Source organism: Scyliorhinus torazame, chromosome 4 (genome assembly GCF_047496885.1).
Source record: "Scyliorhinus torazame isolate Kashiwa2021f chromosome 4, sScyTor2.1, whole genome shotgun sequence".
Classification (NCBI taxonomy): domain Eukaryota; kingdom Metazoa; phylum Chordata; class Chondrichthyes; order Carcharhiniformes; family Scyliorhinidae; genus Scyliorhinus; species Scyliorhinus torazame.
This window is the reverse complement of record NC_092710.1, coordinates 334156309-334169917: the sequence shown is the minus strand read 5'-3', so window position 1 is coordinate 334169917 and position 13609 is coordinate 334156309. Positions and strand designations below refer to the sequence as shown.

General features: G+C 47.5%; 1 protein-coding gene across 1 annotated transcript in view; it reads left to right on the top strand.

Moving 5' to 3' along the window:
* Positions 1-13609, top strand: part of LOC140411503 (uncharacterized) — a 318586-nt gene that overhangs the window by 287726 nt on the left and 17251 nt on the right. The window contains exon 2 of the mRNA XM_072500588.1: positions 3394-3497. Coding sequence (XP_072356689.1) covers positions 3394-3497 — 104 coding nt within the window. The remainder of the gene's footprint in view (positions 1-3393; positions 3498-13609) is intronic.

Below are 13609 nucleotides of genomic sequence, written 5' to 3'. Positions count from 1 at the left end.
ATGGTAAAAACTGGGCGGCATGGACTGGTTGGGCCGAAGGGCCTGTTTCCATGCTGTAAACTTCTATGATTCTATTCTATATTAAACTGTAAACGGGGGAGATTGCAACAAGATGTAGCAACGTGCAGAACATGAGACAGATGGCCTGGTTTGGGGGGGAGGGGGGGGTTGGGGTGAAGACGAATGCACGCTGGAGGAGCAGCAACTCATCTTCCAGTTAGACACGTTACAGCGCTCAGGACCCAACAGGGTGTGGGTTACCAGTCGCAATGGGAGTATATCTGGTGCCAGTCACTATGTTACAGGGTGTGGGTTAACAGTCGCAATGGGAGTATATCTGGTGCCAGTCACTATGTTACAGGGTGTGGGTTACCAGTAGCAATGGGAGCATATCTGGTGCCAGTCACTATGTTACAGGTTGTGGGTTACCAATAGCAATGGGAGTATATCTGGTGCCAGTCACAATGTTACAGGGTGTGGTTTATCTATCGCAATGGGAGTACATCTGGTGCCAGTCACTAAGTTACAGGCTGTGGATTATCTATCGCAATGGGAGTATATCTGGTGCCAGTCACTATGTTACAGGGTGTGGGTTAACAATCGCAATGGGAGTATATCTGGTGCCAGTCACTATGTTACAGGGTGTGGATTATCTATCGCAATGGGAGTATATCTGGTGCCAGTCACTATGTTACAGGGTGTGGATTATCTATCGCAATGGGAGTATATCTGGTGCCAGTCACTATGTTACAGGGTGTGGGTTAACAATCGCAATGGGAGTATAACTGGTGCCAGTCACTATGTAACAGGGTGTGGGTTAACAATCGCAATGGGAGTATATCTGGTGCCAGTCGCTATTTACCGGGTGTGTGTTATCTATCGCAATGGGAGCATATCTGTTGCCAGTCACTATGTTACAGGGTGTGGGTTAACAGTAGCAATGGGAGTATATCTGGTGCCAGTCACTATGTTCCAGGGTGTGTGTTATCTATCGCAATGGGAGTATATCTGGTGCCAGTCACTATGTTACAGGGTGTGGGTTAACAGTCGCTATGGGACTATATCTGGTACCAGTCACTATGTTACAGGGTGTGGGTTATCTATCACAATGGGAGTATATCTGGTGCCAGTCACTATGTTACAGGGTGTGGGTTAACAATCGCAATGAGAGTATATCTGGTGCCAGTCACTATGTTACAGGTTGTGGGTTATCTATCGAAATGGGAGCATATCTGGTGCCAGTCACTATGTTGCAGGGTGTGGATTATCTATCGCAATGGGAGTATATCTGGTGCCAGTCACTATGTTCCAGGGTGTGTGTTATCTATCGCAATGGGAGTATATCTGGTGCCAGTCACTATGTTACAGGGTGTGGGTTAACAATCGCAATGGGAGTATATCTGGTGCCAGTCACTATGTTACAGGGTGTGGGTTAACAGTTGCAATGGGAGTATATCTGGTGCCAGTGACTATGTTACAGGGTGTGGGTTAACAGTTGCAATGGGAGTATATCTGGTGCCAGTGACTATGTTACAGGGTGTGGGTTAACAGTCGCAATGGGAGTATATCTGGCGCCAGTCACTATGTTACAGGGTGTGGATTATCTATCGCAATGGGAATACAACTGGTGCCAGTCACTATGTTACAGGGTGTGGATTATCTATCGCAATGGGAATATATCTGGTGCCAGTCACTATGTTACAGGATGTGGGTTAACAGTCGCAATGGGAATTTAACTGGTGCCAGTCACTATGTTACAGGGTGCGGATTATCTATCGCAATGGGAGTATATCTGGTGCCAGTCACTATGTTACAGGGTGTGGGTTATCTGTCGCAATGGGAGTATATCTGGTGCCAGTCACTATGTTACAAGGTGTGGGTTAACAGTCGCAATGGGAGTATATCTGGTGCCATCCACTATGTTACAGGGTGTGGGTTAACAATCGCAATGGGAGTATATCTGGTGCCAGTCACTGTGTTACAGGGTGTGTGTTATCTATCGCAATGGGAGTATATCTGGTGCCAGTGACTATGTTACAGGGTGTGGGTTAACAATCGCAATGGGAGTATATCTGGTGCCAGTCACTGTGTTACAGGGTGTGGGTTATCTATCGCAATGGGAGTATATCTGGTGCCAGTCACTGTGTTACAGGGTGTGAGTTATCTATCGCAATGGGAGTATATCTGGTGCCAGTCACTGTGTTACAGGGTGTGGGTTATCTATCGCAATGGGAGCATATCTGGTGCCAGTCACTGTGTTACAGGGTGTGGGTTATCTATCGCAATGAGAGTATATCTGGTGCCAGTCACTATGTTACAGGGTGTGGGTTAACAATCGCAATGGGAGTATATCTGGTGCCAGTCACTATGTTACAGGGTGTGGGTTAACAATCGCAATGGGAGTATATCTGGTGCCAGTCACTATGTTACAGGTTGTGGGTTACCAGTAGGAATGGGAGTATATCTGGTGCCAGTGACTATGTTACAGGGTGTGGGTTATCTATAGCAATGGGAGTATATCTGGTGCCAGTCACTATGTTACAGGGTGTGGGTTAACCGTCGCAATGGGAGTATATCTGGTGCCAGTCACTATGTTACAGGGTGTGGGTTACCAGTAGCAATGGGAGTATATCTGGTGCCGGTGACTATGTTACAGGGTGTGGGTTAACAATCGCAATGGGAGTATATCTGGTGCCAGTCACTATGTTACAGGGTGTGTGTTAACAATCGCAATGGGAGTATATCTGGTGCCAGTCACTATGTTACAGGGTGTGGGTTAACAATCGCAATGGGGGTATATCTGGTGCCAGTCACTGTGTTACAGGGTGCGGGTTACCAGTAGCAATGGGAGTATATCTGGTGCCAGTCACTATGTTACAGGTTGTGGGTTACCTATAGCAATGGGAGTATATCTGGTGCCAGTCACTATGTTACAGGGTGTGGGTTATCTATCGCAATGGGAATATAACTGGTGCCAGTCACTATGTTACAGGGTGTGGGTTAACAACCGCAATGGGATTATAATTGGTGCTAGTCACTATGTTACAGGGTGTGGGTTATCTGTCGCAATGGGAGTATATCTGGTGCCAGTCACTATGTTACAGGGTGTGGATTATCTATCGCAATGGGAGTATATCTGGCGCCAGTCACTATGTTACAGGGTGTGGATTATTTATCGCAATGGGAGTATAACAGGTGCCAGTCACTACGTTACAGGGTGTGGGTTAACAGTCGCAATGGAATATATCTAGTGCCAGTCATAATATTACAGGTTGTGGGTTAACAGTTGCAATGTGAGTTTATCTGGTGCCAGTCACTATGTTACAGGATGTAAGTTATGAGTCCAGGTAAGATTGTGTCCTGACTAATGACCTCTCTCACTCTGTGTTTCAGAGTAAATCCTGGAGGAAGATCAAGAACATGGTTCACTGGTCACCCTTTGTAATGTCCTTCAAGAAACGGTATCCATGGATACAGCTAGCAGGGCATGCGGGTAGGTTCTCCCTATACATATTTCTGCTTCCAAAGTATCCACACACTTGGTTTGCCGTCAGGAATATTTAACTAGGCATTTTCCAATCATTAATTCCTGGTTCACAGCCATTTTGAAACCACTCAATAATCCATGAACAAAGCTCATTATTTTATCTTCTTCACTCACCCACTTTTGGTTCATTCCTCTCATGGCTCCCCATTGGATAATGTTTAACTTTCAAGTGGTGAGTCATAAATATTGACAACAAGACTCGCGGGCCACTCGAACGGCATTAGGAACAAGAAGCTGAGAACATTTTCTCACTCACATAGCTTGGAGGCTCTGAGGTCACATATATTTCCTAATGTGTCTGCTGAACACATCAGAGGCCAGCATTGATTACCTCATCCTGTACATTATCCCACCCTGTACATTATCCCACCCTGTACATTATCCCACCCTGTAATTTATTCCATCCTATACATTATCCCGTTCTCCACATTTGTCCCATCCTATATATTATCCCATCCTATACACTATCCAACCCTACACTATTATCCCATCCTATACATTATCCCATTCTACACTATTGTCCCATCTTGTGCATTAATAATAATCTTTATTAGTGTCACAAGTAGGCTTACATTAACACTGCAATGAAGGTACTGTGAAAATCCCCTAGTCGCCACACTCTGGCGCCTGTTCGGGTCACAGAGGGAGAATTCAGAATGTCCAATTTACCTAACAAGCACTTGTTTTGGGACTTGTGGGAGGAAACCGGAGCACCCGGAGGAAACCCACGCAGACACGGGGATAACGTGCAGACTCCGCACAGACAGTAACCCAAGCCGGGAATCGAACCTGGGCCCCTGGCGCTGTGAAGCAACAGTGCTAACCACTGTATTATATGCCGCCCTCCCACCCGACACTATTATTCCTTCCTATACATTATCCCATTCTCCACTATTGTACTCCTATAGATTATCCCATCCTATGCATTATCCCACGCTACATGATCACCCCCCCCTATACATTATCCATTCTATACTATTATCCCATACTACATGTTATCCTAACCTGTACATTATTCCGTTCTACACAATTGTTCCATCGTGTAGATTATCCCATCCTATATATATCCCATCATATACATTATCCCACCCGATACTATTATCCCATCCTATACATAATTGCATTCTAAACATAATTGCAATTGCTACCCTGCTGCTCTCCCACCCTACATTATTATCCCATCCTTTACATGATCCCATTCTACACTATTGTTCTCCTATACATTATCCCATCCTAAACATTACCCATTCTACACTATTATCCTCCTATACGAGGGGAGTTTCGCAGTAACTTCATTGCAGTGTTTTTTTGGGTTTTTTTAAATAATATTTTATTAAGGTATTTAAACATTTTTATAACAGTAACATAAACAATGACATCAACATGGTAAAATAAACATTGCCCCCCCCCCCCAGCCCAATCTTCACGCACCTCAACCATACAACAACAATCCACCCGCTCCCCCCCCTTCGGAATACTGCCTCTGCCGACATTTTAATTTTCCCCGAGAAAGTCGCCGAACGGCTGCCACCTCCGGGTGAACCCCAACATTGACCCTCTTCAGGCGAACTTTATTTTCTCGAGACTGAGAAACCCGGCCATGTCACTAACCCAGGTCTCTACACTCGGGGGCTTCGAGTCCCTCCACATTAATAAGATCCGTCTCCGGGCTACCAGGGAGGCAAAGGCCAAGACGTCGGCCTCTTTCACCCCTGACCTCCCGGAGCTTCCGACACGCCAAAGGTCGCTACCTCCGGACTCGGCACCACTCGTGTTTTTAGCACCGTGGACACTGCCTTAGCAAAACCCTGCCAAAACCCTCTAAGCTTCGGGCATGCCCACAACATGTGGACATGATTTGCTGGGCTTCCCGCGCACCTCGCACACCTATCGTCAATCCCAAAGAATTTACTCATCCTCGCCACTGTCATGTGTGCCCGGTGGACTACCTTAAAGTCTATCAGGCTAAACCTGGCACATAATGAGGAGGTATTAACCCTGCTTAGGGCATCCGCCCATAGCCCCGCCTCTATCTCTCCTCCTAGCTCGTCCTCCCACTTGCCCGTAACCTCCTCCACCGGAGTTTCATCCGCCAACGAAAGCTCCTGGTAAATATCCGATACCTTCCCCTCTCCCACCCAGGTACTGGAGACTACTCTGTCCTGTATCCCCCGTGGCGGCAGCAGCGGAAAGGCCGGCACCCGTTTTCTCAGGAAGTCTCGCACCTGCAAATACCTAAAACCATTCCCTGCTGGCAATTCAAATTTATCCTCCAAAGCTTTCAAGCTGGGGAAGCTCCCGTCTATAAATAGATCCCCCTTCCTTTTAATTCCTGCCTTCATTACAGTGTTAATGGGCGACATTCTCCGACCCCCCCGCTGGGTCGGAGAATCGGCGAGGGCTGGCGTGAATCCCGCCGCGCCGGTTGGCGGGCCCCCCCCCGCTCGATTCTCCGGCCCGGATGGGCCGAAGTCCCGCCGATAAATTGCCTGTCCCGCCGGCGTAAATTAAATCACCTACCTTACCGGCGGGACAAGGCGGCGTGGGCGGGCTCCGGGGTCCTGGGGGGGGCGCAGGGCGATCTGACTCCGGGGGGGTGCCCCCACGGTGGCCTGGCCCGCAATCAGGGCCCACCGATCCGCGGGCGGGCCTGTGCCATGGGGGCACTCTTTCCACTGCGCATGCGTGGGAAACTGTCAGCGGCCGCTGGCGCTCCCGCGCATGCGCCGCCCGGGGATGTCATTTCCGCGCCAGCTGGCGGGGCAACAAAGGCCGTTTCCGCCAGCTGGCGGGGCGGAAATTCCTCCGGCGTCAGCCTAGCCCCTCAATGTTGGGGCTCGGCCCCCAAAGATGCGGAGCATTCCGTACCTTTGGGGAGGCGCGATGCCCGTCTGATTGGCGCCGTTTTGGGCGCCAGCCGGCAGACATCGCGCCGTTTCCGGAGAATTCCGCCCAATGTAAGCCTACTTGTGACAATAATAAAGATGATAATTCTACATTATTCCATCTGATGCATTATCCCATTCTACATTATAGTCATCCTATACATTATCCCATCCTATACATGATCCCATTCTACACCCGTCTTCCTATAAATTATCCCATCCTACACTATTATCCCATCCTATACATTATCCCATTCTGCTCAATGGTCCTCCTATACAGTATCACATCCTATACATTATCCCTATACATGATCAATTCCTACATGATTGTCCTGTCCTATACATTATTCCATTCTATACTATTATTCCATACTACATGTTATCCCATCCTGTACATTATCCCGTTCTACACTATTGTTCCATTGTGCAGATTATCTCATCCTACGCATTATCCCATTCCACACTATTGTCCCATTCTACACATTATCTCCTCCTACATATTATCCCATACTATGTGTAGTCCTATCCTACACATTGTCCCCTCCTACAACATTGTCCCTGTCACATTTCTCCAAGGCTGTCGGATAAATTTGCTGATAGTCTGTGGTCCTGAGCTGAGACAGGAAGGTTCTTTAGTCTCGGGATTGACTGCCTCTCAATACTCTCACTTGAACCTGAGTATTCACTGCAATACTAATGGCAGAATGCACTTGTACAAAAATCAAAGCAAGGGGATACAAGAAGCAGGTGAGTGCATCTGTTACAATAACATGGAAATGATTAGACAGAAAAGTACCAAACATTCATATCCCATTATGTGATCACTGAGTTCAATGAGATCTGACAGCCTTGAATGTTTGTTCATCGTTCCGCTCTCAGCCCCCACCTCATAGCTCCCCATTAGAGTGAGTTAAGAACTTGTACCATCTCTGTGAACACACTGAGCAGAATTTCCAATGCAAATATATCCAAATCACTTACAATGGAAACGCAATCGTGTTATGTTAAAGAAGGGCCCAGATTGAATCTGGTGTTTGTCGGTTGAATCAATTAAAGGGACAGTGTAGCGTTGAAATTAAGAATGCAATCTTCATCCCAATGATTTCCCTTGCTACCGTTCTCTGATGAAGAATGTGTAAAGCAGAGACCCTGAGATATCAGCAGAGAGTTGAGGATAATGAGAGGGCAAAATTACTGCCAATAATCGTTTCAATTTGTACTTAGCCTCTCCACTCTCCCTTGTTTTAACCTGTGGTTGAAACTGAAAATTAATTGAAATGATTTTTATGCACTGTTCCAGTACAGCTACAACACTGGCATCCAGCAGACAATTTGGAAAATCGCCCTGCCCACAGAAACAGGGCAAATATGTGCTGCACGGCAGTACAGTGGTTAGCACTGTTGTTTCACAGCACCAGGGAACCGGGTTCGATTCCCGGCTTGAGTCACTGTCTGTGCGGAGTCTGCACATTCTCCCCGTGACTGCGTGGGTTTCCTCCGGATGCTCTGGTTTCCTCCCACAAGTCCCGAAAGACGTGCTGTTAGGTGAATTGGACATTCTGAATTCTCCCTGTGTACCCGAACAGGCACCGGAGTGTGGCGACTAGGGGCTTTTCACAGTAACTTCATTGCAGTGTTAATGTAAGCCTACCTGTGACAATTATAAAGATTATAATAGATTATATAATTCGATACAGCCAATTAGCGGCCCATCAGTCTCGATCATTAGCAAAGTGATGGAAAGTGTCATCAACATTAAGGGCAGCACAGTAGCATTGTGGATAGCACAATTGCTTCACAGCTCCAGGGTCCCAGGTTCGATTCCGGCTTGGGTCACTGTCTGTGCGGAGTCTGCACGTTCTCCCCGTGTGTGCGTGGGTTTCCTCCGGGTGCTCCGGTTTCCTCCCACAGTCCAAAGATGTGCAGGTTAGGTGGATTGGCCATGATAAATTGCCCTTAGTGTCCAAAATTGCCCTTAGTGTTGGGTGGGGTTACTGGGTTATGGGGATAGGGTGGAGGTGTGGCCTTGGGTAGGGTGCTCTTTCCAAGAGCCGGTGCAGACGCGATGGGCCGAATGGCCTCCTTCTGCACTGTAAATTCTATGAAACAGTGCTAACAAATGGAACTTCCTCAGCAATAAACTCTCACCAATGCTCAGTTTTGATTCCAGCAGGGTCATTTAGTGCCTGACCTTATTACAATCTTCAGATCTTCTATTTCTACTCTACCATCCTGCCCTATCCACATATCCAAACATTTATTGAGCTCAGTCTTGACTAGCCAAAGACCGAGCCCTCTGGGGTAAAGCTTCTCCTCAGCCCAGTCTGAAATGGTTGACCCCTTATCCTGAAACTATGACCCCCCCCTGAGCTCTGGACTCTTCAGCCAGAGAAGACATACTCTTCGCGTCTGCCCTGTCAAGTCCTCAAAGAATGATTCATGCCCTGCGCAAACATCTCATATTATGGGCTTTCAGATTATACTTCTAAAAATTGTCCTCAAGCAAGTTGTTAAGATGGTTGTCACAATTCATGTGACTTTTGGCATTTGGACTGCAGACTATATCTAGTCTCTGTCAAATAACGAATGAAAGAGGGCAGCACGGTGGCGCAGTGGGTTAGCACTACGGCCTCACGGCGCCGAGGTCCCAGGTTCGATTCCGGCTCTGGGTCACTGTCCGTGTGGAGTTTGCACATTCTCCCCGTGTTTGCGTGGGTTTTGCCCCCACAACCCAAAGATGTGCAAGCTAGGTGGATTGGCCATGCTAAATTGCCCCTTAAATTGGAAAAAATTAATTGGGTACTCTCAAATTTATAAAAATTAAATTAAATTTAAAAAAAACAAATAAAAATAACAAATGAAATATGGGCATGGGGAGGCCATTTGTGGAATTCACACGTTTCATTGTTTAAGGATGGACCAACATCTAAAAACTATGTAGTTTCCTGAATGCCTATCTCCATCTCGGAGAAATGATAACCCAATGATCATGTGATCAAAGCTCATTTAAGGGACTGTACTCTTATTGCCCAGGACCCAGCAGATCCCTCAGAACCATCAGTTATCTGACAGTCTGAGAACCAGACACCGAAACTAGCTGCAAGTCATCAAGCAGCCAAAGTACTCAACCTGGTCCAGTTTCAAAGTTCACCTGAAAACCAGCCTCCTAGATATTCAACTACAAGAAACCTCACAACCCATTATGAACCCTTCACTTTACAAGATCTTGACTTCAACTTTAAATCACCAAATCCATTAAAGAAACCACAGGTCTACCAAGTGGGAGACCGGAAATTATAAATCAGAGACTGAATTGACTGTAATCTGTAAAAGGACAGTATCGGCCAAACATGCAGACCACAGAAAAATAGGGGGACAGGTAATTTTCGAGAGGAATACAAACAGTTTGCAAAGAGATATTGATAAAATAAATCAATAAATACTCTTTATTATTGTCACAAGTAGGCTTACATTAACACTGCACTGAAGTTACTGTGAAAATAGGCTATGTAAATTGGCAAAAAGTTGGCAAATGGAGTATAATGTGGGAAAATGTGAAGTTGTTCATTTTGGAAGGGAGAACAAATGAACAGAGTATTATTTACATGGAGAAAACCTGCAGAAAGCTGCAAAACAAAGGGACTTGGGGATACTTGTGTACGAAACACAGCACACAGGCGCGGCAGGTAATCAGGCAGGCTAATGGAATGTTGGCCCTTATTTCAAGGGGGTTGGAGTATAAGAGTCGGGAAGTCTTGCTGCAACTGTACAAGGTATTGGTGAGACCACATCTGGAGTACTGAGAGCAGTTTTGGTTCCTCTTGTTTAAGGAAATATATCATTTAATTGGAGGCAGTTCAGAGAAGGTTCACTAGGATGATCACAGAATCATAGAATTTACAGTGCCGAAGGAGGCCATTCGGCCCATCGAGTCTGCACCGGCCCTTGGAAAGAGCACCCCACCAAAGACCACGCCTCCACCCTATCCCTGTAACCCAGTAGCCCCACCTAATGTTTGGACACTAAGGGGCAATTTAGGATGGCCAATCCACCTAAGGATGGCCAATCCACCTAACCTGCATATCTTTGGACTGTGGGAGGAAACCGGAGCACCCGGAGGAAACCCAAACAGACACGGGGAGAACGTGCAGACTCCACACCGACAGTGACCCGAGGCCGGAATTGAATCCAGGACCCTGGATCTCCGAGGCAGCTGTGCTAACCACTGTGTCGCCGTGCCGCCCCCCCAGTATGATCGCCAGAATGGACAGACTGTCTTATGAACAAAGGTTAAACAGATTGGGACTCTACTCAATGGAATTTAGAAGAATGAGAGGTGATCTCATTGACCCAATCACTGTTCTGTCAATGTACCATTTGTCAATGTTCTTGTATCTACGACGTACGTACTGTGTATGTTCCTCGGCCACAGAAAAATACTTTTCACTGTACATCGGTACATGTGACAATAAATCAAATCAAAATATCGAGGATTCGGTGGCAGCACGGTAGCACAGTGGTTAGCACAATTGTTTCACAGCTCCAGGGTCCCAGGTTCGATTCCAGCTTGGGTCACTGTCTGTGCGGTGTCTGCACATCCTCCCCGTGTGTGCGTGGGTTTCCTCCGGGTGCTCCGGTTTCCTCCCACAGTCCAAAGATGTGCAGGTTAGGTGGATTGGCCATGATAAATTGCCCTTAGTGTCCAAAATTGCCCTTAGTGTTGGGTGGGGTTATGGGGATAGGGTGGAGGTGTGGACCTTGGGTAGGGTGCTCTTTCCAAGAGCCGGTGCAGTCCTTGTGTAGATTTTGTGTCTGAGAAAAATAGATTCTTAATCAGTAAGGGAATTTAAAGTTATGGAAAAAGGGCAGGAAAGTGGGCTTGAGAAATGTTGGATCAGCCATGATCCTATTGAATAACGGAGCAGGATTGAAGCGCCGATTTTTTCTGTTCCTATTTTTTATGGTCATTATCTACATCTCATCTTTGTGCATGTGTGTGTGTGAGTATGCGTTCATGAGGCCGAGTGTGTAGGCTGAGTAGTTATGTTGATTCTGGGTAAGTGTGTGGGAATAAATAATCATTATTTTAAACTCACAAAAGCTTGTTGCTGAATTATTTAATTGGAACAATAAACACTCCAAGGATGAGAAAATACAGACCGGCAAAACACACTGATTATGGGCTGGAGGAGAGTGGATTCAGGCCATCACAATGTTACACAGTTCAGTGAGATCACATCTCATTCTTCTAAAGTCCAGCAAATATAGACAAATTGCCGTGTGAGATGATAAAGTCCTATAAGGGAGGCGCAAGCAGAGCTGGTAACATGGACAGCATGGCGGGGCAGCAGGGCCATGGGGAGACGGCACAGTGGTCGACGGAGCAGCTGGTGAAGCTTTTTGAGGATTGCTTCGCCAATCTGAAGAAGGACACGCTGGACCCGATTAAGACTTCGATTGATCAAGTGGTTCAGAATCAGGAAACCCACGGGAGAGCGATCCAGGTCGAACGAAAGTTGAGGAGTAAATGACCGTGCTGGAAAGCAAGGTGGGGATGATGAACGACCGCCAGAAAATAATGCAGGAAAAGCTGGAGGACCTGGAGAATAGGTCCAGGAGGCAGAATCTCAGAATTGTCGGCCTCCCTGAAGGCAGTGAGGGATCGGATGCGAGGGCCTATGGGGTGGACATGTTGGAGAAGTTGATGGGGGCAGGGGTGTTCCCTCGGCCCCTGGAATTGGACAGAGCGCACAGAGCCCTCGCGAGGAAGCCCAGAGCGAACGAGCCGCCGAGGGCCATGGTGATACGTTTTCACTGTTTCATGAACAAGGTACCGGTTTTGAGGTAGGCCAAGAAAGAACGGAGCAGCAAGTGGGAGAATTGTGACTTGCGCATCTATCAGGACCTGGGAGCGGATTTGGCCAAGAGGCGAGCTGGGTTCAATCGGGCAAAAACGACCCTCTTTAAGAAGGGGGTGAAGTTCGGGATGCTGTACCCAGCCCGGCTGTGGGTCACACATGAGGAACGGGACTTCTACTTTGAAACGGCAGACGAAGTACGGAACTTTATTAAAGAAATGAAGCTGGAGGCGAATTAAAAGACACTTAAGCCTTGGAGAAGTACTGTGGCGGCGATTTGTGGTGCTGGATTGTATAAATTTAAGTAGCTTTATGTGATATAATGGGCTGTGTGGATGGTTAAAGGTTGCTGTGTCTTGCAGGGACCTTGTTAGAGAAGGGGATGGGCTTTGAATTTGGTTCTGCTTTTTGGGTGACTATATTTCTAAAGTGACTGTTTCTTCACTGTTTTTTCTAATGTTTGTTTACTGGGGAATGTGATGCTTTTAAAATGTTTATTCACGTGGGGGGGGAGAGAGGAGAAAACAATAGGGAGACAGGCTGCTCGGTGCCAGGGACGGGAGCTACCGAGTCAGCATGGGTCACCTGACTCTCGGATGCGCAGTGGGGGGGAGACCAGGTGTTAAACTGGAGCTTGACTTGGGGGATTGGGTTTCCAGTGTTGTTGCTAGGCGGGGAGAAGGGGGGGGGGGGGGAGCTGCTTTGCTGACAGGGGAGGAACTGTTATGAGGGGACAAATGGGAGGTTGGGAATGGCGGCAGCCCGAGTGGGGACTCGAGTAAGCGAAGGGCGCGAACTCGAGGCTGGCCTAAAAAGGGTGATGGCTAGTCGGCAGGGCGGGGCGGGGGGGGGGGGGGGAGGGGGCGGGGGTGGTGGTGTTCGAAGCCTCCCATCCAGGCTGATCCTCATGGAAAGTGAGAGGAGTGAATGGGCCAGTCAAGAGGTGTTTGCGCATTTGAGGGAACTGAAGGCGGGCGTGGCAATGCTACAAGAGACACACCTAAAGGTTACAGACCAGACGAGATTGAGGAAGGGGTGGGTTAGCCAAGTGTTCCACTCTGGACTGGACTCAAAGACCAGGGGGGGTAGCGATCTTGATCAGCAAACGAGTGGCATTCGAGGCAGGGAGAATCGTGTCAGACAAGGGGGGGTAGGTACATAATGGTGAGTGGGAAGCTGGAGGGGGTGCGAGTGGTACTTGTGAACATATATGCCCCGAATTGGGTCGACGTGGAATTTTTGAGACGGGTGTTAGATAAGATCCCAGAATTAGAGTCACATAACCTGATTATGGAAGGGGACTTCAATACAGTCATTGA